This window comes from Apostichopus japonicus, chromosome 1, assembly GCF_037975245.1.
Source record: "Apostichopus japonicus isolate 1M-3 chromosome 1, ASM3797524v1, whole genome shotgun sequence".
NCBI classification, from domain to species: Eukaryota; Metazoa; Echinodermata; class Holothuroidea; order Aspidochirotida; family Stichopodidae; genus Apostichopus; species Apostichopus japonicus.
In genome coordinates this window covers 15079654-15107126 of record NC_092561.1, presented here as the reverse complement: position 1 = coordinate 15107126, position 27473 = coordinate 15079654, and the positions used below count along the sequence as shown (strand labels likewise).

At 35.1% G+C, this 27473-nt stretch overlaps 2 protein-coding genes across 3 annotated transcripts; both read left to right on the top strand.

The window, feature by feature from the left end:
* The first annotated feature begins 135 nt into the window (after positions 1–135).
* On the top strand, positions 136–19271 carry LOC139968817 (uncharacterized). Of its 2 annotated transcripts, XM_071973251.1 has the most exons (8): positions 136–2291; positions 2850–2892; positions 3266–3592; positions 13100–13233; positions 13608–13821; positions 14143–14532; positions 14665–15060; positions 16242–19271. In XM_071973251.1, exons 2-8 carry the CDS (start codon positions 2866–2868, stop codon positions 16515–16517), a joined length of 1764 nt encoding a protein of 587 aa, XP_071829352.1. In that variant the 5' UTR covers positions 136–2291; positions 2850–2865; the 3' UTR covers positions 16518–19271. The 2 variants fall into 2 exon arrangements, with proteins under 2 accessions (XP_071829352.1, XP_071829362.1); XM_071973261.1 differs by lacking the exon at positions 2850–2892.
* Positions 19272–24315: 5044 nt separating this feature from the next.
* Positions 24316–27006, top strand: LOC139965269 (uncharacterized). Its single transcript, XM_071967500.1, has 2 exons — positions 24316–24526; positions 26027–27006. Exons 1-2 carry the CDS (start codon positions 24328–24330, stop codon positions 26752–26754), a joined length of 927 nt encoding a protein of 308 aa, XP_071823601.1. The 5' UTR covers positions 24316–24327; the 3' UTR covers positions 26755–27006.
* The last annotated feature ends 467 nt before the right edge of the window (positions 27007–27473 follow it).

The following is a 27473-nucleotide window of genomic DNA, read 5'->3' as shown; positions in this document are numbered from 1 at the left end:
ATAAAAACAGATTTTAGGACACGTTTGCTGTTATTGTTGCTGGGATTTTTTGGAAGATAGATGCTCTTTCAACCTTAGATTTTCATTGAGTAAAAGAGCAATAGCGATAGCGATAGCGATAGCGATAGCAATAGCGAGCAGGCGGAGTGTATAGCCTAGTGGTTAACGCCGGCGTCTCCCAGTCATGAGATCCCCGGTTCGATTCCCCGCCGACAGCAATGTGTGTCGTCTGGCAAGGGTGTTGTTCAATAACAACTTCCTGACATGGACGTTAAATGGATGTGTGCCGAGAGATTGGCTTCGGTCAGCTTGCGAGTCTACAAGCCTCCATGGCTTCTTTCGCGAGTTCCTGCTTGCGGGAAGATCACATATACATACATACATACATACATATTTTTTCGCTCACTAATCTGTAACTAAAAGACAAGATAACTAATTGGGAAAATATACGAAGTCGCACCGAGTGAGTAGCAGTTCAAAGTAGTAGTGAGGTAGTGTGTTTGCTTAGGACTCGCCCACACCTACAGCTACTGTATATATTATATGCCTAAATACTACAGATGAGCCCTAATGAAACAGAAGCCAAGCTATATTGGCTATTTTTAATTGTTCGAGACACCGCAGTTGGCCTAGCTGCTTATTTATGATTTTGTGACACGTTTAATTTGTTTAATCAGTTACTTTTGGTAAAACATTTTAAATTTCGTACTGCACAGAAACATCATTTTCCAATGTGCTATTACGCAGCACCATGTATCTACCTAAGTGCCTAACCTTTGTTGACAGAAAGTATTGATGTTGTAGATCTGTACTATGGTGACTTGAACAGGAATCATAGTGGCCAGTGAATTGTGCTTTTTGGGATTCGATTTTTAGTCACGGTCGCTAATGAGGTAGTAATTTGAAACATATTTGTCGAGGCATGAGAAGATGCCTGCTGTCTTTGGGAGAGATCAATCTGTATTTTAAATAAATTAAAAGTTTCCATTTCGGTCATTAGCTGCCTATGTGAAATATTGTTTGTCATAACTCAATGCTTTTTGCTGTACTACTTGGATTTAAGTATGTTTTTCATCCTGGTTATACACTACAACCTAGTGTGTCACATCCATATAAGATTATACATGTAGCAACATCGAAACCAACACATCAATTTTGCTGTCTGGTTATTGTTAGTGGAAAGTGTAACTTAAAATGACTTAATTATTTTTATCACGTAAACTTGACATAAACTGAATTCTTGGGTTAATGAAAACGTGTGCTATGAACCGAATGGATACATTCTGCAATGTGGTTTTATAATCACATGCGTGCTGTGAAAGAGAAACTCACACAGGCAGATTTTCCTTCAGTTTCAAACAGTACACTTACTTCTTCAGTTGCACGAGAATATGTTTTACATCTTATGAATGTTGTCTGGCTAGCGTCAATATGGACAATTTTTTGTTTGGACTGAAGACAACCGATTTTGTCGGCATAACTGATGACCAACCTAATCCAGTTAGAAACAAGGTAACATCCTCCATTTAAATTACATTAATTTTGACTGATTTCATTGCGCAAAGCAGTTTGTTAGTGTATTGTTGTGCTGTACGGTATTCCTCACAACAGAGTGCAGTCGTCCCAGTCAATATAACCATAAAACAGTGTAAGTTTTCTCAGAATATGGCTTTCTAGTTGACAAGAGATGGTTCCTATGAATTATTAGTTTTAATGAAAACAATACCAACACATATTAACTCCTACAATACTTATGTCATTTGAACTAACACCAAACGAAAAGCTATGACTTTGGTCACGTGATCTTTATTGACAACTAATGCATATCAATTAGCTATCATATGGCGATTATGCCCTTGATTTTTGTAACTAAAAACAGGTAATTCTGATAAAACTACTAAACCAATCGGTAAAAGTTTACATAGATTTAACGCTTACATGAAATATAACCTAAAACCGTTTCCATCAAAGCAATAGCATTCTTTTTGATCACGAACTGTGTGAGTAAGAAAACAACATACATTTTCGTGGGATTAAGGATATTCTCCATTGACAAACGACATTATTTTCCATTTATCCTCATCAGTCCGACAAGAAAACTTAATGAAAGTTAAGTTTATTTGCTTCGCTGGATAGATACACAAACTGGGCGTCCCTACGACAAGCAATCGCTATAATTGCAGGAGAGAGTCGACCATCACAAAAAGAGTACATTGAACCACGTACTTAAAGATCACCGGATGGTACAGCATAGCAAATGCGAGAACGTTTTCATGTGATGGCAATGCAATGTAAGTGCAAACGTTTTTATTTTGCACTGACGTTTCGAAATATGTGAAGTACTTTGAATATCTGTAATGAAAATGTGTAGGACTCCAAATGTAATGGATGTACGTAATTCACATTGAAGCATCTAAAGTCGTATTAATCCCAAGACATAACTTATCTAAAGGTAGTCGCCATGTCACAGTAACTGAGAATGAACTTGGTGCGACAAATCAATCAGCAATATTCCCGTTTTGCTACATCGTATAAATGAAGATGTAAGTATTTCGAAATAACCATTTCTTTATTGCCGCTCTATCAATATTTGGACGTCTGATATATCTTTCCATAGAGCAGAGCGGTAGAGGTACTTCAAAAGGTTTGAGCTATCGTCACAGATCTTGTTTGCTTACGATTTATTGAGATAAACACGTTCTACTAGTCAATCATTGTAGTTTTTGTAAGTGCGACATAAGTTAGTTAAGCTTCTTACATGAACGTTTGGTTGGATTGTGGGGAGTACAACGTTTTCATTTGACTGTTTATATGCGTATTACTCTCGTTTTACACGTATTTTCTTAAAGAAAATATCCGGCTGAAATGGGTACGAAAATGGAAGATTCATTAGTGAGTATTATCTATAAGGTTTGTATTGTGTGGTCAATGACATTTCCAAATATGGGTGAAATATGCCATGTACTGTTAAGTATAACATTTTAAACTGTTTTGACTCCTTACATTCCAAATTATATTTTACTTTCCTTTACAAAAGAAAAGTAAAAAATGAATAGAGATCTGGCTTGTTTCTTATTTTTTTAGTAGTCCCTAATGATTGTTTGAGGAACATTTAAATAACTGTGTCTGAGTGCATGAAATAACTCATTATTTATATATTGTACTTTTATCATTTCATGTTACATCAGTTGTATTTAATTTAAGAATATCATTCCTGAAATCAATGTTTCAGTTTCTTTAATCGTGGTATTCCCTTTTCATGCAGATATTACAGCCCTTCAGCCTTACCGGTTATGTTGATAAAGATTGGGCGGATCATTTAAACATTGGTACTACATTCAACTGTTTTACAAAACAGTCAGGATCCAACTTAGCACATAAGAATGTACTATCAGAACAGATAACACATACAGAATCCTACTGCAAGAAAGTCGAAAGTTTAGAGTTTTTGAAGAGTGCTTATACGTTAAGTCCGTCGGCAGCACTCCAATTTATGAAGTTGATTCCACTAGAGTTTGGTTTTACAACGAGTGGGAACAATTCATCGACAGAAAAGAGAAGCGACTTTCTTTACAAGAACATCATTAAAAAGGTAATACAATTCTAGTATTGTTAGAAAATATTAGATAATAAACCCCACCTACCTTTAATCACATCGCTTAGACATTATTATGAACAGTACTTCAATGATATCAAAAACATTTACAGTATAACGCCCCTCAAGCAGGATCGCGCAGGATAGGTAAGTGAGAAATAGAATGACAAATTTGTTAAAGCATATAAGGTTCATATTTAAACCTGCCAACTTCCAGCATTTGACTGAAAAAATAACAAATATTTCTCCAAAGAAGTTCATCATCATCATGTTTATGTTGTTAAGGTGAATACAAACTTAGCTATGTCAACCTTGACTAGACAAATAATAACGTTAGCTAGAAATTTGTAGCATCATTCACACCTGCAGAAAATGTATAATATATATTTTTTTTCCATTTTTATTTGCATTCATCTCTTCGGCACAACATATTATGTTAAAAAGAAAGATCAATCTATTTCATGACATATAAAAAACCATTTCTTTTATCAATAGTGCGAGGTATCTCTTAAAAGTTTAATTTCTTTGTGCTTTTTGGGATTAGTAAGTATATGCATTTCATCACTCAAGAAAAATGTTCTACACAGAAAAATATACAGGTAAATATAATACTTGGCGTAAAAAATGTGAGGCTATACCATTTCATTTTGTTTTCATAATCATAACCAAAACACACATGTTCGTACTCGACCGAAACTTTTGAATTAAATATTTCGAGATATATTTCATTCTAAAATATTTCCAACTGAACGGCGATGCCAGAAAAGGTGGTCTAGGGTTTCACTTAATTCGCCACAAAATGTGCAACTTGGGTTATCAATAATGTTAAGATTACTAAGGAAGCTATTTGTAGCAATGATAAGACGGATACACTGTATTGAAAGTTTCTTATTTTAGTATCTTTTGTCTTGCTACAAGAAACAAAAATCCTACACCAGTTTAAAGATGTGCCTTTAAATCATTGTCCCATTTTAAACAACAACGTAGTTGCTCAATACAACGGCTGTTAAATTTACTATACGCATATTGGCAAATCTTAGTAGTACAACACAAATGCGCTAGCATAACCTGCTGACTAGATGGTTGCCTAGGCAAATGTAATGAACATCTAGATAATACCCATGTACGTGGGATGGAATGTATAATCTCATTCAGCTTTATAAAAGCAAAGCTTGAACAATTCAATTTAGCAATAAAAGCGGTATACGACAGAGGCCTGCCAGACATGTCATACAAATCCCGGACATACAGCACATTTGGAATTTAAACACTTCTTGTACCAAACTACTTCATTATTAATCTTGATAAAGCTGTGGTTCCAGATAATCTGATCACCGTAATTCGACACCGGGGTTTCATAAGTAAGAAAAATCGTGCACGTTGATCATATTTAAGCCTCCTTCTTCCTGTGGCTGCATTAAAAGTTTCCGCTTTATCTTATCACCTTTTCCTCTCCAAATAAAGTTAAACAGTAAACTGTTTAATTCCTCTGAAAAGAATATGGTGGGCTAGGCAGAACAGAGAAGAGGAAAAGAAGGTGTGACAAAGCAAACCTTTAAATGATAACAAGTTTGCCATAGGGAGTCAGATCACGAGGAGACCACATATTGAGGACTCTTTTTAAACGTGACAGTTTTGGTAAATAATTTAAGGGGAAAAGGTCACTTTTATTACTTGTAAGTTTCATACCGAGAACCTTAATAGGCCCATCTGTTAAGGAAATATTATAAGCACTCTGATCATGAACATTCTGATTATGAGCACAGATAGGAAGAATGTTTGACTTATCGAAGTTGACCTTCAGACCAGAAGCTTGTTTTAAATTCGGTTAGGATCTCAACAACTCTCTTTAAAGAACATCGTCATTGTCCAGAAAAATAGTTGTATCATCTGCATACATAGACACTTTAATGTTAACATTGCCTATTGGAAGTCCGATATAAATACGGCCAGCACGCAATTCAAAGTCGATATAAATACGGCCAGCACGCAATTCAAAGTCGAAATTTCTGCACACAACACGAAAAGGTTTGGAAAAAAACCAGAGTAGACCCCGTGATTCAAAACGCAAGCCGTGCAGTTTGCATAAAATGTCTTAACCCAACCGATAATGCTATTCTCAAAATTAAAAGGTGCAGTGTATGGTACAAAACAAATCCAATTAACACTGTCGAAGGCTTTTTTCAAAGTTATATTTTAAAATTAATATTATTATTTTGATTATTATTATTATTATTATTCAACGATACCCGTTATTGGACTAATGAATGGGGAGGGAGAATTTTATTTTGCCATGGAACCAGTCTTAGCCGCGGTGTTTGCATTCTCTTTAACCCTCAACTGGACTTTCAAATTATAAAACAGGAACAGTGTAAATATGGACGTTTCATTATTGTAGATGTCAAGGGTAATTTGCGTGTATTTACTGTAGTGGGTATTTATGCTCCTAATGCCGATACTCCCTCGTTTTTCACGAATGTCTCTGAGGTGCTTAACAGGTTTCATGGTGATACCATTATTTTAGCGGGTGACTTAAATTTTGTTTTTAATCTGGATTTAGATTAGAAAGGGGGGTAACCCCAGAACAAATTTCAAGGCATGGCCGCTCATGACTAAATTGATATCTGGAGGGAAAGAAATCCTCTGCAAAATAATTTTACTTGGAGTTCAAATGTTACCCATGGCATTCATTGTAGGCTCGACTATTTTCTTGTTTCTAGACACCTGAGACAGTCTGCTATTAACGTCAAAGTTTTTCCAGGCATCCAGTCAGATCATTCGTTTATTTGGTTATCCTTTTCAACAAATTTAACGCAACGTGGTCCTGGTTACTGGGAGTTAAATAATTCTCTTCTTAATGACCCAAACTACATTTTTCTTATTAATAATCTTATTCGTAATGAGTTGTTACACAATACCCATACTATCCAGCTTGTCGTTGGGAGCTGTTAAAATTTAGAATTCGTAAGGTAAGCATGAAATACTCAAAAGATATAGCAAGGGAGCGTCGTAGTAAAGAGTCTGAGCTGGTAAATAAGGTTGCTAAGCTAGAGCAAGTTTTGTATCAACATGATAGCGCTGAGTTACGTAAAAAGCTTAAAGCAGCCCAAAACGATCTTCTTCTCCGTTACAATTATAAACTGCAGGGTACAATTATCAGGTCACGTGCTAGATGGGTTGAGGAGGGGGAAAAGAACACACAATATGTTTTAAATTTAGAGAAGAGTAATAAGACTTTAAATTCAATTTACAAACTTAAAAATTCGAAGGATTTTGAATCCTGTCACTCATATCAGTACGTGTGTCAGATGTAACTAACTAATTACTCTCTTGACGTGTGTGTGGTGAGTTATTGTCCCTTTTTGCGGATGTGTCACCGGTAACGAAGACGAAGACGAAGAAGGGTGATGTTACTTCTAATAAGGAGGAAGTTCTTTGCGAGATTCGGACCTTTTACCAAAGCCTTTATAGTTCAAATGGTTGCATTCCATATCCTTTTTTTACTGACTTATCATATCCCAAAGTAGATGTTGATAATTTATTGGCGTGTGAGGGTAGGCTTTCTGTAGATGAATGCACCCAAGCCCTCGAAGCGTTGAAAAACGACAAAGCGCCAGGTAGCGATGGTCTTACGGCCAATTTTTTATAACAAGTTCTGGGATTCAATCGGTGAATTAGTTTTTAGAGTCTGTTAATCATGGATTTGATAATGGTAGTTTTTCCACTGAGCAATCGAGGGCTATTATCACTCTCATCCTGAAACCTACGAAAGACCCCATGTCCCTGCAGAATTATCACCCTATTACTTTATTGAACACTGACTATAAGATCGGTGCTAAAGCTATTGCCACCAGGCTGAAAACTGTAATTCAATCTCTTATTGGCCCTCATCAAACTGTTTTTTTAAAAGACAGATTTATCGGTGAAAACATAAGATTTGTTTTAGATTTAAAAGACTACGCCGGCAGAGCGAGATATTCCTGGCTTTATATTCATGATAGATTTCAAAAAAAGCTTTCGATTAGCTTGAGTGGGACTTTATAAATAATACACTATCCTTTTTCAATTTTGGTACCGTACCAGTTTTAAAAAGTGGGTGAATGTTTTTTACAAAAATACTACTGCTTGTGTATGTAACAACAGTTTTTCCGCTGGCTTTTTTTTTTCGCTTGAGAGAGGAGTAAGGCAGGGATGCCCGCTAAGTCCTTATTTATTTATTCTTGCAGCGGGAGTTTGTGCATTAAAAATTCAAAATAACCACTTTATAAGAGGGATCAAAATTAATAATAAGGAAGTCAGGATCATGCAATACGCAGATGACACAACTCTTATTCTCGATAATAGAAGAACATCTTTAAAGGAGGCATTGAATATTCTTAATCAACTGAGACTAGCTTCCGGATTAACAATTAACTTAACCAAATCGAGTCTTTTCCCGCTAGGTCGGCTTGCCTCCCATTGTCCGACCTTTATTCAGGAGTTTAACATCAGATTCACTCTTGGGCCCGTAAAGTTATTAGGTATCAGTGTTCTTTACTTGCAATGGAAATGATCTCTTCCGTTTGAATTATGTTCCTAAGCTTTCTCGTCTTAAAAAAAGTGTTTAAGTGTTTGGAAATGTAGGGATTTGATCCCCGATCGGTCGTAATGTTGTTTTCAAAACATTTGCTTTGTCGCAGCTTGTTTTTCTCTTCCAGGTCCTTCCAAATCCACCTTCCCACTTTACTAAGGAGATAGAAAGTATCATTTTTGATTTTATATGGGCGGGAAATCCTGATAAAGTGAAACGCTCAGTCATGATTAATTCTGTCGGTGAGGGAGGGCTAAAGGTAACTCATATTTCTAGTTTGATAAACAGTCTTAAATGCACCTGGATTAAGCGGTACAACAGCGACCTATATGGGTTGTGGAAAGTTTTTTTTGGGACATTTACTTAAGATCTTACGGAAAAGAACTTATTTTTTATTCTAATTGCTCAAAGAAAGGATATCATTAATATTTCAAATCCTTTCATTTACCAAATCGTTAGTGCGTGGTGTGAAATTTCATTTATGAACCCGAATAGCAACTTTGGAAATCAAATTATCTGGAACAATTCCCACATACGTATTAACAATGATATTATTTTGTATAAGAATTTACTCTTGAAAAATGTATATTATGTTGGGGATTTGTTTGATAATGACGGGAGACCTATCCCGTTTGATTGTTTCAAGCGCAAATTCCATATTATGCGTTTTCCTTTCACCCTATATTGGGGTTTAATTGATAGTATCCCGAAAAGTTGGAGAGGGGCTGCTTGCGTTAGAAATAATATTGATAATGACAACATAATTCCATTCAATGAAGTTCTAAAAGCCTCATCAGTCTCCCAACTAGTTTATAAGCGCCATTTGCGTCGTCTATCAGACATACCAACCGCCATTGAAAAGTGGAATGCGACCTTCACCAACTTAACCTACAAAGACTGGCATCGTTCTTTCATATGCCGTAATACACTGTCTCTGAAGCTAAAATCCAATTTTTCCAGTTCAAATTTATTCATAGAATTGTTGCCACGAATAGGCTTCTTTCATTGATGGGTAAAAGTGATTCAGATCTTTGTACCTTTTGTAAAATTGAAACTGAGAATATTGAGCACTTGTTTTGGAAATGTTAACTGCCTATTTTATTTTAGATGTTGAAAATATGTTTCTTAAGAAGCAGCTATTTTTTTCAAAGCAGGATATCTTTTTTGGTTATAACAACGGGAGGGGAGATCCCTACAACTTTCGGATACTTCATATGAAATACTATATTTATGATTGCAAAAGAAATGAACGAAATCCATTAATCAATGAGTTTTTCTTTAAATTCAAATTCATCATCAGTATTGAAAGGTTCAACTATTTAAGAACTTCCAGCTTTAGAAAACATAAAGTTACTTTTGTGGAGTTATGGCACGCCTTTTCCTAATGTCCTGATTTATTCAATTAAGCCTATCGATTCCGTTTCCTTTACCCTTTTTATTTTGCTATATACTTGCACATGTACTCGAATAGTAGTGTTCCATGTAATAGATATACTTATGTATATATATATATATATATATATATATATATATATATATATATATATATATATATATATATAGAATAACACACCAGAAAAAGTCCACTTCACGACCGGTTTCGTCCTTTTGGGACTCATCAGGCGAAGGTAGGAATCGAACCCCGGATCTTCGTGTCACGAAGTCCGTACCACTCGACCACAGTGATTCTACTGGTGTGTTAAAGCGTGTAAATTGGCATTCCAAATATCGACATAAATCTATGGTGCGTAAATAGTGAATTTGTGCTGAAAAGTTTTCACTTTCGTATTCAATTTCCGGCTACGGTAGACATGTGTAACATGATTGCCAAAGTTAAACGTACTCAACTGCAGACGTCAATAAATTGAAGTTTCCAAAGTTGTAGAACAGGTGAAAGAAACCTGCCTTGCCCATAACGACGCTACCATTGCGTGGTACTTTGTTCCCCTTACTAATAGCCTAACATTAGGCCTGTACTGTTTTAAAGTAGCAACCATGTGCCTATGTGACTGACTAAATTTCCGAACGGACTAATGAATTAGCCATCTTTTGAATAGTTCTAAGTTTTTAACGATGCGATTTCAAGACAGTTGATTAACTCATGATGTCAGGTATGAACATTTAGTCACCAAGGTGGTCGAGCATTGTTGTTTCATAATCGGATCGTTCAACGGCGCTAATGGATAGGTCTTGGCCTAACCTTACCTTAATGCAGTTATATAGCACACAATCGTAACATGCCTAACGTCCCGTTTGGCGAACAACAGGGGCTCATCATTGCGGACCATTTCAAGTCGTATAGAATGTTGGCTACAACTTACAGTCGCCAGAATATATATGGTAGTGTGTCCCAAAATAGACGTTACTCTACTACATGAAGGCAACCTCAAAACATGTACGAAACCTTGTGTATACCATTTCGAGCATAGTCATTTGCCTGTGACTTGTATCATAGGGGATCTTCATCAGTTTCTTGTAAAGTATATATTTTCACAATCATTTCAGGTTCTATTGAATTGTATTTGTATGATTGAAGGAAAATGATCAGGAACATATACCATTATTAAATCTTCAATTATCAAGTATGCAGAAATGCTGGAGGAATGGTTTGTTCCTTCCCATACTACGTCTGATTGCCCTGCTCATTTTGTGTCACTGTGAATGTGTCACTCTCCGGACTTTTGAGTGGTAAATTGGATTTGGGACAGTTTTTTGTCTCGTCAATCTTCAATTTGTTGGCGAAATATAATTCTTCCGGTTTGAATGAATGATTTGACTTCGTGTTGTCCGGTTAGTATCTAAGAATGTTGACCATTATGTTAGCACACCTAATGGACAAGGTATACCACTTTCATGGAATGGGGATTATTGCGGTCATCAATCCCGGCCTTATACGAGAGAAAATGTACAAACATTAACATAGGATGTGAATCGCTGGCGAACATTTAAATTAAATGACAGAGAGGGAGAGTGAGAGAAATGGAGAGACAGACAGAGTGATGATTAGATTCTTATGCAGTTACGTTCTACCACAGCATTTTCACTGTGTTGGTTCACAGTATGTAACTTTGACACCGTACAGATAACACATTCGCTTTGGAAGTCTTTCTCTGTAGCAACTGGCCCGTTAATCTTACAAAGCTGTGCCCACGATCAGAAGGGAAGGGGAAAAGTGTTGACAGGTTCCTAGACATTCATTTCGATTCAAGTCATTGGCATGGTTTGAGGCTGGATTCAATTGAATAATTTTATTTGATTTCCACAGATAATAAATATATACATGTTGAGGGAAGTCCTCTAAAAAGCCAATTCAGGATTAACAAGGTAAAGGACTCCCACGAAAGAAAGAAAAAAAAAACATATATACATAAATGAAAATATTATTAATGTCATAATAAGGAATAATTATTCACATACAATATAAACGATGTATCAATTCTGAGAAATTACTTCTTTTTTAGCGTTTTTCTAAATGTTACTTTAGATGGTTTAGATGTTATAGTAGCAGTTAGAGAATTCCATGTACTCATAGCACGATTCTTTAAATTTAACGTACCGAATGTTGTATTACATAAGTTGTGGTGTGCTTGACCGGCACTTCTAGTGCGATGACTATGTATGGCGCACTTAATAGTAAAGAAGTCATGAAAGGCTGCAGGAAGTAAGTCATTCCAAGCCTTGTAAAAGAATGTGGCTACATTCAGCCTAACAATATCGCTAAATTTGAATAAGTTGAGCAATTTGAAAAGTAAGCTGGTGTGTTCACGATATTCAGAATGAGTTATATGACGAATGACTTTCTTTTGTAAGATTTCAAGAGGGTGAAGATAAACATGATGGGTGCCAGACCAGATTATTGAGCAATATGAAAAATGGGGGGAAGCTAATGTTTGGTAAAGCATTCTAAGAATATTCTGAGGAAAGTAGTGTTTCAACTTAGAAATGATACCAACATTTTTCGCCACAGTGTTTGCAATATTTGCTATATGTTCACACCAAGTAAGTTTAATATCAATATATACTCCGAGAAACTTAATACTATGTATATGCTTGATAGGCTTACCATCCATTAAAATGTCTTTTATCCAAGGATAAGATTTACTTTTATTGAAAACAATGTAGTTGGTGTTATCAAGATTAAGTGATGGTTATAATGTTAATAATGGTTAACATTGGTTAACATGGTTAACATTTTCAAAAGTCAGTCGCGTCACATAGAGTATTAACTAGGGCAAACGACTCGTTACAACACAGACACATTATTAATTGATACACAAGTGGTTTACCGAAAGCCAGCTGGAGCCAACGGGCCCATTATTGCTGTTTCATGTAAAAATATCTTATGAAAATAGAGGAAACACTATATGTTATTCCATTGTCCTTGTTTCATCCATTATCCATGTTTTCTGGGCCCCGTAATTGAACTAAGCTCTGCAGCTGGCCCTCTACTCAAGCCTACATGCAGGAAATGGGACTACCGATTTGTAGACGTGGAACTGACTGACTTGCACAGCCACTGAAAACTGTAGTCTGGTTGTTTATATTATTCTAAATAACAAGAAAACAAAACATGAGAACGTCACGCACACGCTCATACGCTAAATAGTAAGTATAGTAACATGATAATGGGATATGAAGTACCAGTTCTCAAAATGATGTAATTTATCATTATTTATGCCAGTCAACGTTTTTTACCACTTTAAAATTGATGGAAACAGTTCGTTATCACTGTGGAACAGACAATAGCTGCCCATTAATCGTCAGCTTTTTCTCGGTTTGCAACAGCGATTAATGTACATTTCCATTGTTTGTCATATTTTATTTGTCCGTTGCCATTATTTTGAGGTTGACCCTTTTTTTTCGCAGATTAACTACATAATAATGTAAGGACTGTCATAACTTAACCTTACACATTATGTACATTATACCAAAAGGAAAGACGATACTTGACCACAACTCCTGATACTGGAAACGCCACGGAATCATGCACTCATTACGTGGACAGTGTTGTTTATGGGGGATATATGTTCGTTCATCTCACAAGCAAAATAGACATTGATGAAACTGAGTAAGTATCCATATTTGTATACTGACATACTTCCATACTGAACTGTACGATGCTTAATAGTAACTTAGAATAAGTATGTATATATATATATACATTGTGGTCTATCTTGTGTATTACTGACAACTGATATACTGGCAGCTGCTCATGACAATTAAATATTTTCATAATCTGTTCAATGCATTTGCAATGTATTTCCTGTATGAAAAGAATAGGTAAATGAACAAAGACAACAAACACGTTATGATCAAAAGATGAAACCGCTCGTTAGTATAGGTCGTGTATTACAAGAAGTGTGGTTTTAGGCATAAATGTGCGGATGAGATAGAAGTCACTAAACCCATATTTTGTTTTTGGTTATTTTTCAATTACTTCAGGGCGAAACATATTATAGAAAGTGGCATTTCTTTCATGGGTCGAAAAGCAGGATTAAGTGCATCAACGAACAACCACTATAAATCAACTGAAAGTCAGCTAAGTCATCACATTATTTCCTCGATACCCATAAACGTCTTCTCAGAGGAAAAGGACATTGTTAATAGTTTTATTTCCACATACAAAAATGAGGAAACTGATTTGACTCCTATTTCGGTAAGAGTTCGTGACTTTTGTTAACTTTTTATTAACCACGAAACTTTAACAAGCCATCTCACTACGTTTCACAGAACATATTCTCTAAAATGGCCAACTTCAAATCAAATGACTATATCCGTCTTCGAGGGGAAATAATAATTTGGTAATTTATTGTAATATTTGCAGTTCGGTAACAAACGTTTATCCTCCAAAAGATGACTATTTGTTAATATATACAAGAATACTATTTTTATTTTTATTTTTTGGAATGAACCAACTTAATCACTCTTATTCCAATAACCATTGCAGTATTTTCGTTCTCCCTGTTTTCTGATTTAGTTTCATTTCCAACCTTTGCCTGGAGTGAAGCTTAAACCATATTTTGAGTTTAGCCAAAGAGAATTTGAACAGTTATCACTTGACGTAGAAGGGGCAAAGAAGACAATCGATTTATTAATGAGTTCAGCAGGTCTTGATTTGGAATTCAGAAGAATGTTCCAGTCGCAACTAGGTAGCATCCAGGCTTTACGTTCTGCATTTACCAAAATAGAAAATCAATTCCACGTCAAGAAGGACTTTGTGGGAATAAGTCCCATAAAGGCTGTGGAAGATTACAACTTACTACTAAAAAAATTCAGGGAAGACTTGAAAAATACGAAAGAAGTTGGTAAAGACGTGGGGGAACTATCAACGCTCCAGGCGTATCTTGGAGAGGTGAAATCATGTGCAGTGAGTACTGATTATTATCTATTAATTTATCTATCAATCCATCAATCCGCTCAGCAATCTATCCATCCATCCTTTGATCCATCTATCTGTCTATCAATTAATAACTTAAAGTTTACTTGTCAATTATTGCAGGTTCTTTCAGAAGCAAAGGATGCTATTGGTAGACTCATCATGAAGAAACACACAGTTACGGGTAAAGATGGAAAGAAAGTTATTCTACTTATTGGCAAAGTTGGCCATGGGAAATCTTCAGTTGGTAATTACCTAACGGGTCAAGATCTTTTCGACGTTAGCAGTGGTTCTGATGGAGCAACACAGAAAATAAAGGAGGGACGTTCCACAGTCTTGAGTGAAAAGAAGGAAACTATGATTGTGTATGATACGCCGGGTTTCCTCGATGGAACAAAACGAAGCAAAGTAGCTACAAAAGAAATAAAGAGCGAGTGGTCAACTGGTGTCCATGCATTTGTCTGGGTTTTGAATAGCGAATTACCTGATGACGTAGAGAAGGTGCTAGCAAAATTAAAGGTAGGCCTACGACCTTCGTATGAAATTTTAGCTTTGAAATGTAGGCGTTTGATATATATATTGCATTGTTTTATATCAGCATGATATTCTATGCTCCTCCAAAAGATAAACTTCTATTGCATTATATCCATTTTAACAATTTAGGTGAGCAATTTCTTTCCTACCAGCACCAACACCTAGGTAACTGAGGTGTGAGGTGGGGAGGGTGGGTTATCCCTAGACATGTAATATAGATGGAAATGAAAATATTGTGATCAGTTGAGTGCTGTAGCTTACAAGTGCTACACCGGTTTTTATGGCAAATGCATTGCTATGGAATTTTCAGAACTGATAAACAAATGTTTCAAAATATGTAAATTCTTTAATAAAGAACCAATTATGCACAATGTTCAATGAATATGTGAAGATTTCGAGAAACAAAAAGATTACAGTCCATAAACATGATTTTGACATAAAACATTTGACATTTTAAGGAGAATTTAAAATCGCCAATATGGTTGTAGAAATTTGGGGAAAGGTCTAAACTTTGAAGTAAAATAGTCAACATATTCAAAGCCAGCATCTGCAATATTAAAGTTCCTATACTAAAAACTGAAAACATTGCTTCCCTTAATATTTCTGACATCACATGTTATTGTAGTTGCCCATTTGCCAAGGACATGATATATCATAGGAGCAAAGACACTCTCTGTCCTGCAAACATTTTTAGTTACCCAACATCTATATGGAATAGTTATTTTGGTTGAAATATGATGTGACTCTTGCTGGGAAAATTATGTTAATGTAGTCTCCTTGTTAAAAAGATATAGAATATATTGTTCCAATAATAACATATAACTTGTTTTTCTAAACTTGGTCACGCTATCTTGAGTACGCCCTCAATCATGCATGAACTGATTCACATAAGATAATGAAAGTATCACACACTATTTTGGATGACCCTTTGAAATTCAATGAACAGTGATTGACACCAGCTCCGCATATTGCCATTGCACTCTAAATCAAGTCATTTACAATAGAACATATAGATTTAATAGTAATAGATCTAAAATATTTATATATATTTGTTTATATATCTATCTATGTCGGTCTTGATACGTATACGATTTTGTTTTTTAATCCAAAAGTGAATTTTCGATATCGATGAGTTTCGTATAACATACATAACGATCGTCTTACAGAAAAAGCTCTTCGAAGGGATCACCGAACACATGATTGTTGCTTTTACTCACTGCGATGGTCCCAATGTCACAATCCAAGACCTGTTGGACAAACATGCAGAATTCAAAGAACTCAGCAATCAAGTTGGTCAAAGAGTGATTGGCATCCGTTCCAAGAATCCCTTAGATGTACATGAATACGAAAGGCAAGAAACCCTGAAAGCACTTCTCAATTTGGTTAATATTATGGACAAAAAGTACACACCTGCAAGTGGATCGTCTTGTGTAGTTATGTAGTGTCGACTCAGTATAGAGCACTACATCTCCGTTCAAGAAACTCAAAGATGTACAGGATTACGAAAGGCAAGAAACCCGAAAGCACTTCTCAATTTGGTGAATATTATTTACAACAAGAGTGGAAATTACACAAACCCGCAAGCGGACCGTATTGTGTAGTTATGTAGTATCGACTCAGTATAGAGCACTACATCTGAAATGTATGACTAGACCTGGGCTACAATCCATGTTGATCATTTCATAAGAGTGAAGTTAAATGGAGTTAGCATGTTGTGTTAGTGATACGACTTCAGTCTATACAAGCACTCTCTTCTACAATTGACTTGACTAAACTAATACGACATCAAACGTCTTGAATCTCTGACTTATAACCCAACACGACGTTCATGGTATGTTTATAGTATGTATGTAGTAGTAAGACTGTTACATTTTCATGTTATATCAATGTTCATACACACCCAAAACGTAACTACCGTTCATCGTTTTAGCAGCATTTCGATATGATTTTGCTAAATAAGCATAGTCATATATGGGTATTTTTCTCTCAATCAAATTTAATTGATTTTACACGTGGACGCGTTACCTTACAAAGACTTCTCTCTCAAGTTAATATATGTAATAATATAATCTTAAATCTAACTTTCGGCAATGAGAGCTGCTATCTTTTTGACGTGTTTACTTTTCCAGTATCAGAATTTATTTGTGAACTGTTGGACTTTACAGGATATAAAAACCGATTCATTGTAAGAAATTAAAGCAATTTGACTTCAGATAATATCTGTAATGTAATCATCGAGAATCACATTTATACTTACTCTGTTAAGTGCAATTATTTTAGCTAATATCGAACTATTGTTGTCAATTAACAATCATTTATATATTTTGTGTCTAGTTTTACATTGTACCCACTTTATTCTACATCCATATTCCATCTTGATTTACGACTAAGATTACATTTAAAGTTTAGATCATTCTGGATTTCATCTCTTGATCGAGATGCATCAAACCTTAGCTATCAAGTCAATGTATTACACATTGTGTAGAAATATGGACGCTGTGATGAATAATATATGCTTCTAAATTAATCCAGGAGGAAGATAATTAAATAACTATATCTCGCTGTATAAACTGTATGATTAATTTCATACTAAATTAATGTCGTGTCTTCAAATTTATATTAAATAAAACCACCTCTTCAATTTAGACAATAATATAAGAAATTTAATATATTGTTATCCCAACCATGACAATGTCAACATTGTCTAAGTACATAATTAATGCCTACCATTTCAATGGAATGTATAATTAATATGAATAAGACAAACGTTATGGAAATTTAGTTTCTGAGGTATCCAATTGCACAATAATATAGACAATTAACTTAAGCCATGTTAAACTTGAAAGTGTTTAACCTTATAAGATCACAAATGTTAAGTTTAGACAATGTGTTCCCTGGGTCCGATCTATCTGCACGTACACTGTCGAACGAAACACAACTGTAAAAAATATTATCGCTATTCATATCAACATATGGCACAATTCCCAACCATTGTGCCTCCTACTACTTTTCATAATACTAACTGCGTGTAGTAGCATAAAAATTAAGAAGAATGATGGTGTAAATATGATAATTAAATTATTTGTAACAAAGTAAACCGAAGAGCGGATTATTGTTGAGATACACAATACAAGAACGGAAATGTTTTCCGATTGTTCGCAGGATGAATTTCTCACATTGGTCACTATTTGAGAAAGAGAAAGAAGCTATCTAGCACTAGATTCACCCAACTGCCGGGTATAACGAATTTTGCTGTTCAACCGGCATATCTAGCTGAACGAATGATTACGATTGCGCAATTCCCCAGTAGATGTATACATTTCAGTACTGCTATGATGTTGTTACTCAATGTATTCCTTCCAATATATAAGCTGGTGGTATAGACAATCTGTATTTTGCACTCATGCTAGGGTGATTGTCATAAATCCAATTGGTAACATAACACCAAACTACATATATCTGTATATATTTTGCATTCTTCTTCTTCTTTCCAAGTTTGAAAGTAATCGGCAAACCAATTTAGTTTTTTGAAAGACATTTGCACTGATATTATACATTTGGACGTTGACCTCATGACTTCAGTAACAATGGTAACCACATTTTCTGATAATATTGTGCATTATACATTTTACCTTTGCATGTTTTCATTGCAATGCTTTCCGTTGGAGGTATGGCATATTATATTTTTTTGTCCTTAAATTTGACCCCTGCCCGGTAACGTTGTACTTGTCCTTATATCACAAGTTCATATCACGAGGTAGTGTCAGAAGGAATTTAACGGCAATCGACAAAGTCGTCTAGAAAGGGTTTCTTGCACATTTTAGCTTTAACAGATATTGATTTCATTATATGTGTGTCCTTTTTTTTCATGACAATTACAATTCATTGTTGTCTTATTTTTGATATAAGTATATTAATAACCATAAATAGATTCGTTTGCAATTAAATGGCGTCACTCCAGCAAACTCAAAATCCGTGACCCTTTACGAGTGTCTCCTAATGCTTTATATTTCTGCTTTATATTTCTGCTTTATGTGTTGTTGTATTTCTATTACGGTATATAATCTAACTATGATATTTTACCTTTTTCTACGTTTGAACTTTTACGCCACAAAATAATTTCAGTTATTAATTATTATGCATCTATCGAATAAACCTGCAAGTCCAATTATATCTGATTATATTCTACCTTTTTAATTATAAAGCAAAACTGTCATTTAAATAATGAAAACGCTAATAACAACGCTAATAGAAAAGCTAATAGGGTGTGATGTCTCTTCGTAATAACCAAACACGTACGGACGGCAGCTGTTACTCAAACCGGTGCTGAGGCCGAGTGGATAAAGGCGGTGGCATTTGAAGCAATGAGGCTTAGCAATCGGGAGGTTCCGGGTTCAATACCCGGCCGGTAAGGTGGGATTTTCATCCAAGAACAATCTACGGTTTTCCCATATGAAAAGACTTTCTAAAATTGAAAAGATTCCAAATTTGAGTTAAAATGTTGAATTCGAAGCTACCCTTCGTGTATATATGAGCCCTTGCGAGCTCCCCCACATTTGTGGTCGCTTAAGCGTCGTAAAACTAACTGCTGATTATTAATCAGTGGGACGTTCTTGTAGTTAATGTTTCCAGTTAAAAATTGAGGGGGTAATTCTTGATTGAATAACTTCACTGCTAATATTTCACGGTGTTATTCAACCTGTGAAAATTAATGAAGTTTCTTACTGATACAGGCAATCTACATAGCTTGCGATACAGTTCCAGATCTCTTGATACTAAGGCCATGCATGTAGCCAGGAATTTTGAGCTGGGGAAGCACCACAGATCTAAGGAGGGACACTTGGTTGTGCCACAGACAGGGGCAAGGCGCAGTTTTATACATGGGTTGGGGGAAGGGGAAACCCCACCGGGCACCGGCAAGGCTACTACTGGTATATGCCCGTACAAGGCAATAAAAGCAATGCTAGCTGTGGAGAAAGTTTGGTGAAAGTTTTATGTTCTGTGGCGGAACATTGGAAAGAAATTGACGATATTTCAGAAGCCAGATGACAAATTTGAGTTCGATGTTCCTTCTTTCTAGCATTAAATGATGTGTTCATCCCTTGGTTTAGTGGCGTATTTTAAGTAACATTTTTATTAGATATTTAGTCCAACTTGGCAATGTGGTATACTAGTAATCAAAGTGTGAATGAACGTCTGTTTCTCGTCTTTCTAATTGAAGCGTTGTTTGTGTTTCTCCTTGCCAGTGCGATATATCGCGACACACTATTCACATCTGAGTGCGGGTCTCAATCGTGCCAAAATAACACAACCAGACTACTGATAGAACAATCTGCCAAGACAATTGACCAATTATGTTGAGGAGTCTACGCTTGCAAGTATTTATGGTTTGAATGAAAGTTGTCTAATTTTGGGTTCATTTATAGATAAACCTTGAAAACTGTCCTTGTTGGTGTTGAAGAATATAACTAAGTTTTCATCAAACAGAGTGTCTTAACAAAAAGAAGTTTTGCTCATGCTCCTGAGAGCTGAATTAAAATGAAAAATCTGTTTATACCAGCTATTAATATAAAATTGTGCCATTAAAATTAATATACTGCAGGCGGTTCGCCAATTAGACAATAATTAATTTTACAAAACAAACCGATACTTAGAGTAACCAACTGAGCAACTAGACAGTATTTCACGCTTCCAATTATGAGAAAAAGCACTTGTCAATGCAGTGATTTTGCACTATAAATTTAAAGTGTGCTCACTAGTACTTATTTAGCTTTCTAGCAATCCTGTTTTCTCTCTTTAAGCGTATACATAGTGTACATTTTTTGAACCGAGTCCACAACAAAAATTCTACAAACTGCTTATTTGAATATTAACTATCGCAAAATTCAGTTTCATAATTTGAGATCTAACCAAAATTGATCATGTATGCGTTATTAGGACGGGTTAAACGAGTTCAAACTTTGCGGTAATTATCTTGAACTCTAATATCGTACAGATGTTCATTCGAAAGCCACGATTTAAAAAAAAAAAATAAGCGACATGGTTATAATCAGATTGTTCATTGCTATGTTTATTGCATATTGCGATTCGATTCGATTCGATCCGTAACGTTTCCTTTTCTGCTTCTTCGTTATATTTGATTTCAGTAAATATGAACTGAATAATAGCAAACCCGTCTCAATGGAAAGAGACGCTACCATCAAATGTGACATTCTCTACCATCAAATGTGACTAAATGTACCAAACGTATCCGCGAACGTATACTGACCAAGGCTGACCGGTGAGGACTATGCAAGTACTTGACACTTGTGTTTAGCATTTGGTTGTTCCAGCCATCTTAACGTGTTCATCCGCATAATCGCCTCACCTATATGACGTTATGTCTTCAAAGATTCTTAACGTAGTCTTGTGAAACATGTTTCTACTTATCTGTAGATAAGTAGTGTTTAAAAATGAGACTCGCGAAAAGCTCAATAAATCTGATCAGATCGTTCCAGTAATAAGGTGTTTTGGATAATCCCGTACTAGGGTTAACATTGACTACATGGAATGACAGCCATATTACAATATTTACTTGGTGTTATGATAATACGTAGTGTAAGAATGTTATTTCCTCATTAGCACGCGGAAACAATCAACAATGCTAGACTTTTAAGATCAAGTTGTTATATAATTATCATGCATATATACCTAAATATATATAACGAAATAAATGAACATTGCACTTGAGTTAAATATCTGGGTCTTTGAAAGTAGACTAGAATTATTAAGCACAGCACGTAATCCCACAAATTAACCGTTTCCAATTTCTGCAAAGTTAACTGCCGTAATTTTAATTACATTAATAACTTGTATAGCTCTCGGTATCCGTATGTCCAATGAAACAGAAGGTTAAGCAGGAAATGTGCTTAATGTTCAATCTGTTGGAAAAGTAGAATTCCTTCAAATTTACATTATAAGTAATCTTCAATGAAATTGCATAACAATACGTTCCACTTTGAAACTTGTTATTTGAGCGATTCCATCATTTATAATCTGAAGTTAATATGTGTGGAAGAAAACGCGATTACATTTTAAGATACCGAGATCGTATAATGGTATTATTGTATTCAAAGTTATTAAACAGAAAGTAAGGAAAATGTTTCCCTAACACCTATAATGCGTTTTAACGTCACTCCAACAGTGTGTGTTGTTTTGATAATGCTATTTAAACATATTGGCGCCGAGCAATGGAATAAATTACCTAACCATGTCAAACAATCTGAGAATCTTGCAATTTTTAAAAGAAAACTCAAAACATATTTTTTTTTCCTGGCTAATCACTTATATACCCAATTTTTCAAATTTTCAATATTTGTATTCATTATATTTCATATTTTTGAATTTTCTTTTAGATTTTATATAACATTTTGCATTTTCTATTTTCCTCTTTGATTTTCATAACAATTGTTTATTTTTGTACATTCATAAAGTATATTTTTCTACACCATTTGAGATCTTATTTTCTTATGAATGGTTTATTCTTTCTTTGTATTTTGTTGTACATCGCAACCGAAAACTTTGTTGGGGTTGCGCCATATCAAATTCAATAAATAATAAAATAATATTAAGATGACATGAGGGACTAGAAACGTATGAAAGAAAATGTTTCGTTAAGTTCGATCCTTCCAAAGTTTAATATGAAATGTTTCTTTAGTTGAAAATGATTGGTTGAAATGTTGTTGAGTCACTATATACATTAACAGGAAAATGTTTAAAACAACTAAAAAAATAATATTATCGTGGTATCTCTGAAACGTTCTCTCTTTCATATGTATATATTTAGTAGTTTACACATGCTTTTATATTAATTATAGTTTTTATGACATTACATTAAATCCATCATAACAAAGCATTAATTGAATCATCATAACATATATCGTATCGGTTGTGAATAAATACATAATAAATACATAAATACATCAAACAAAACACACAATAAATACATAACCGCTCATAAGTTTAGTGTGTTTCAATAAGGCTGGTAAGAGTTTCGATTTCCTTACTTAAGTGAAAGGGTTGCAACGAAAGGCTAGTTTAATATTATAATTTAATTCAAATAAGTTAATCTAAGAATAAATTACACCGTTCGTGAATAAATGTGATAAGATTGTGGCTTAACTGTCTAAAATGTGTTCTTTAAAATCATCGAGACAGTTTGGAAATATCATTCGAAATGGAAGTTAAAGAAAAAAAATAGATAATGACTTGACAAAATCTTGACCAACAAGAATTTAGAAATTGATAGATGTAAATAAAGACAATCTAGTGAAGTAAGTTAATTGTTTAACACAAGTACTTCACAAAAGGGGTTCTTAAAAATGTCACTGTCAGCTTCAAGAAAGAAAACAAAAATTAAAATAAAAAAATTAAAGGTTCTATCATAACGCGACAATAACTTTAAGGCTTCTAAGTTGCTCAGACGAGAATTATTGTATCATTACTGTAACTAATCATTTTCAAATTGGTAGTATATAGTTATAAACTACAAACTAACATGGGTTCGAAGCGTTGCGACAACCATGACAATCGTGTGATGCATCGCAAATTTGTGAAGCCAAAACTGGCATGAAGCAAATTCCACATGTAGCGAGAAGACGTGCATGGTATGGCGAGGAAATGGAAGTAGCCAGGTTTGTGAAGCGAAGAGGGTGTGTGCCAAGCAATAAGCTATCACCAGACTAGTAACGTGACCCAGCGTATGGGTCACAACGAAACTAACCAATCACAACATGATAAGGTTACATGCACGAAACCGCTAACGCTGTCAAAAACTTTCATACATCCCCATTGTTATGTTGTCGTTAGGTAACCAAGAATTGTTGAATAAACGACATTTTATACCAGATAATAAAAAAATTGCGAAGACATCCGACATATTTTTCCAAAGTACTTACTATGATGGAAAAAACAGTTATGTACTTTTTTTTGTATTCGAACTAGATGGTGGAGCTACTTGACATTTAATAAATTGTACTTCTATATATAATAAAGTTATGCAGCTTATTATATACCCGTACTTATTAATGATGATAGAAAGGCTACGTATAAAGTAATCGATACCATGAAGAAGAAGACGCTTCGTTTGCCTTGGCTATAAAAGTTACTTACGCGTGATGTCGCCTAAACGTTATGCATATATAAATATATATATTCGGTTGTTCCTCATTATTTCTTTTGGTTTAATCACTCGTGAAAGTGATCTCTACTAAGATGGATTCAATCTGCAACTTCTATTTCTGTCTCCTCTTCGTGAATGTTTGGACGAATGGACTCGGCCTGGAGAGGACAGTATTACCAAATTTGAGGCAATTCGCAGAAAAGGGAAAATTTGGCAGGTTTTTGGTACCGAGGGGTCCAGTAGCTGAGTATTTGCAGCGCCGAAAAGAACAAGATTTTTTCTGCGGCAACAGTAAGACTTTTTGCTTGTGCTTGTGTGTCCCTCTGCATGTATGTTTGTGTTTATGTTACCTAAGATTATTGTATTATTTACAATATATAATTCTCTAAATTTCTGTCAGCATAATGGTGAGTTCCTAATCAGTTGTCAGTTGATTCGTACCTAGTCTGTCTACTTTGGTATACATTCTTTCTTGACATAAACTGAAGTTTGGTGTGATTTTGTAAGAAAAGTGTGAAAACTTCCCTACCGAGCCAGCACCACGTTCTGCAACACACCGATGACTAATGAAGAGCAACGTACTTCCTAAACTACCAATACACGTACAAAACTCTATATATCTCGGTCTACAGCACAAATTCTCCCAAACAATATTTTATACAATGTTTACAATCAACTTAATGGTTCTGTTACGTTTAAACTACAATTGTTAAAGATTTAAGTGTGTGTGGTTTAACCTAATGAATTTAGCTCTACTCTCTTCGGATAACAATCCAAGACCAGAAATATCCTCCTGCCCAACATGGAATCTGGGGCCTTGCATAAGTATGAAGCGAACCACTTATTTTGAGTATGTGAGTCGTGAGGTCCACCCTATGAATTATATGCTAATGCATACGCACGTGTTATATTGTCAGCAGTTTCAATAGAAAGTCGTATTCTTGTTTTATGATCGTGTAATTTCTTATTATTATTATCGTGTAAAATCTTATTCTAATCGTTTAAATTAAACTTAGTATAATATAGTGTATCTGCTATATATTATCATATAAATTTATACTATTATCATACCATATCACATTACCATCATCAATTGTGGTCCTTTTTGGTGTTTCATGGAATGAAGGATTTTATCAATGAAAGGGTGTGTCCCTATGGTCGTTTCAGCCGACTTGCATGAAAGTGGTTTGGGCATTCCTTCCATAGAAAAGAGCAATGTAGACGTCAAATGGTGTGTATCTTGAGGAATTTTTATACAATAAATTAGCTTTCTTAAAACGTTGTATGAGGTTCAAAAGAGGCGTGCGTATCCGGAGGACTGGTCTTTTATTTTCATCTGAATGAATGTCAAACATCCTCCTTGACCAATGGGTAAAAGACGAAAATGGAGCAATTTCGGCACTAATCAATCATCTTCAAAAAACTGCTGGAAAGAGGATAATCGACCAAATATTAATTATTTTGGGTCAAATATTGTGAAATTATAATATTGTGGAACGATATATTATGGTTCAAATTAGCAAAAATACGACTACCTATGAAACTTTGTCCACATCATCATTTATTACTATGTCATATAATTTTGAGCCACAATATTCAAACTCTTGAAATTAAAATGTCATTTTTACAACTCCGTCTGACGCTACATCATCTCTGAATGTAGGCTTATCTTTATAAGAGTTTTTCAACAGTCATCGCTACAAGATTCCTGCAAATCATAACGCCACGTGTTTTAAATATAAAAACATATCCTTCAATTCATTGCTTGACATTGAATATCTTTACATATAGATGTACAACTAGAGTTGCCTGGATCGAACCAGATTCCCTGCGAACCAGCAGAGGTAGAAGTTCAAGTTGCTGTTTTTGAAATAGATGATTTCACTCTTAACCGCGAACTGTCTCCTGGTTCAGAGAATCAAGCGACGATCAGAGGAGTCGCTTTCCAGGTACCGTATGTGTCCGGGTCCGAGAAGGGAGTATTGATCTATCATTCTTTTCATGAATCCCCTGCGGATGTGTTCCACCCATACCCTACCAACAAGGATGTTATAACAAAAGTAGACAGGATCGATGAGAGCGAAGACGGATATGTGACAGTCCACAAAGGTAATGACGTTCTGACATTGCAAGTTCAGCAAGAAGCGGAATGCAGTAAGAACATGGAAAAGATAATCGCCCAAAAAATGAGCGATGTAGTGGGCAAAACGTTTCATGTGACCAGCTATCCACTGCCGTTTGACTTCTGGAAGTGTGACAATTTACAGTGGAACGTTAGCTTCTGTCAGGTACTGAAGGAACACCAATGCGAGATTCGTCGCTTCGGAGGTGACGTATGTACTCAGGCAAAGATCACGCGTGAACATTATTGTCCTGCTAAAATGACTCTTGTAAATGCCACAGGTTACTTTCTGCAAGAGTTAAAATTCTTTTCGTCTTTTCCAGTGGATAGCTTTGCAGGAGACTCATACAGCAAGGTACATTCGAATGGTGTTCTTTATCCTTGTTTATCAGGTTAATCAGTTGAAACATGTTTTTGTAACCGTCTGGCCGGTCTTGCTTTAAGGAACGCGGTGAAGGTAAAATAACATGTTGGTTTGCTAGGTCGTATACGGAGTATCTAGTGTAAGACATCATATTAAAAGTAAGTTAAAGTTAAATGTTTTGAAAGGATTGTGTCGTGTTTTGAGTCTGGTCGTACGAAAACACCCGAACTCTTCGGTCGCGTGTTTCAGATTAAACTTTATTGATTGAACATATTGAGTACCTATAAAGTACATGAAGATACCGTGACAATGTGTCTATTCGTAATTATTGTGTAATCTCCGCAAGTGACAATATCTTAATACACTACACACCTTTCTTTTTAGATTAAGTCCATAACCACATGTCTTCTAAAAAGAGTACACACTTTACTAGACCATTTACCTCTTCTGTTAAATTGGAAACACTTTCTGACTTTCTACCATCCCTTTGATAATGTGCCTTCCTTCTAATCCATCTTAAAGTCAGTCGTCCTTGTGGCTTTTTTAAATAATGCAAATAATTTACAGATGTATGACGAACTTGAAGCAGATCTTTAAAACCCATAATGCAGTAACCATGGAAAAAGCCAATCATGAACCACTGGGACAAAATTGCAAACAGTGCAAGATATTAATTTCAGTATAAACATTATAACATTAAACCCAAAATTTAGGAAAGGTCAATGAGAAAAGTACTGAATAACTCCTTTTTT

What these genes read in the sequence shown, in the direction of transcription:
- LOC139968817 (XM_071973251.1), top strand. Translation starts at nt 2,866, where the DNA reads ATGGGTACGAAAATGGAAGATTCATTA. An exon ending in ACAAGAACATCATTAAAAAG is followed by an intron (nt 3,593 to 13,099) that starts GTAATACAATTC and finishes TTATACCAAAAG; the next exon opens with GAAAGACGATACTTGACCAC. An exon ending in CTGATTTGACTCCTATTTCG is followed by an intron (nt 13,822 to 14,142) that starts GTAAGAGTTCGT and finishes TTTCTGATTTAG; the next exon opens with TTTCATTTCCAACCTTTGCC.
- LOC139965269 (XM_071967500.1), top strand. Translation starts at nt 24,328, where the DNA reads ATGGATTCAATCTGCAACTTCTATTTCTGTCTCCTCTTCGTGAATGTT. An exon ending in AGATTTTTTCTGCGGCAACA is followed by an intron (nt 24,527 to 26,026) that starts GTAAGACTTTTT and finishes CTTTACATATAG; the next exon opens with ATGTACAACTAGAGTTGCCT.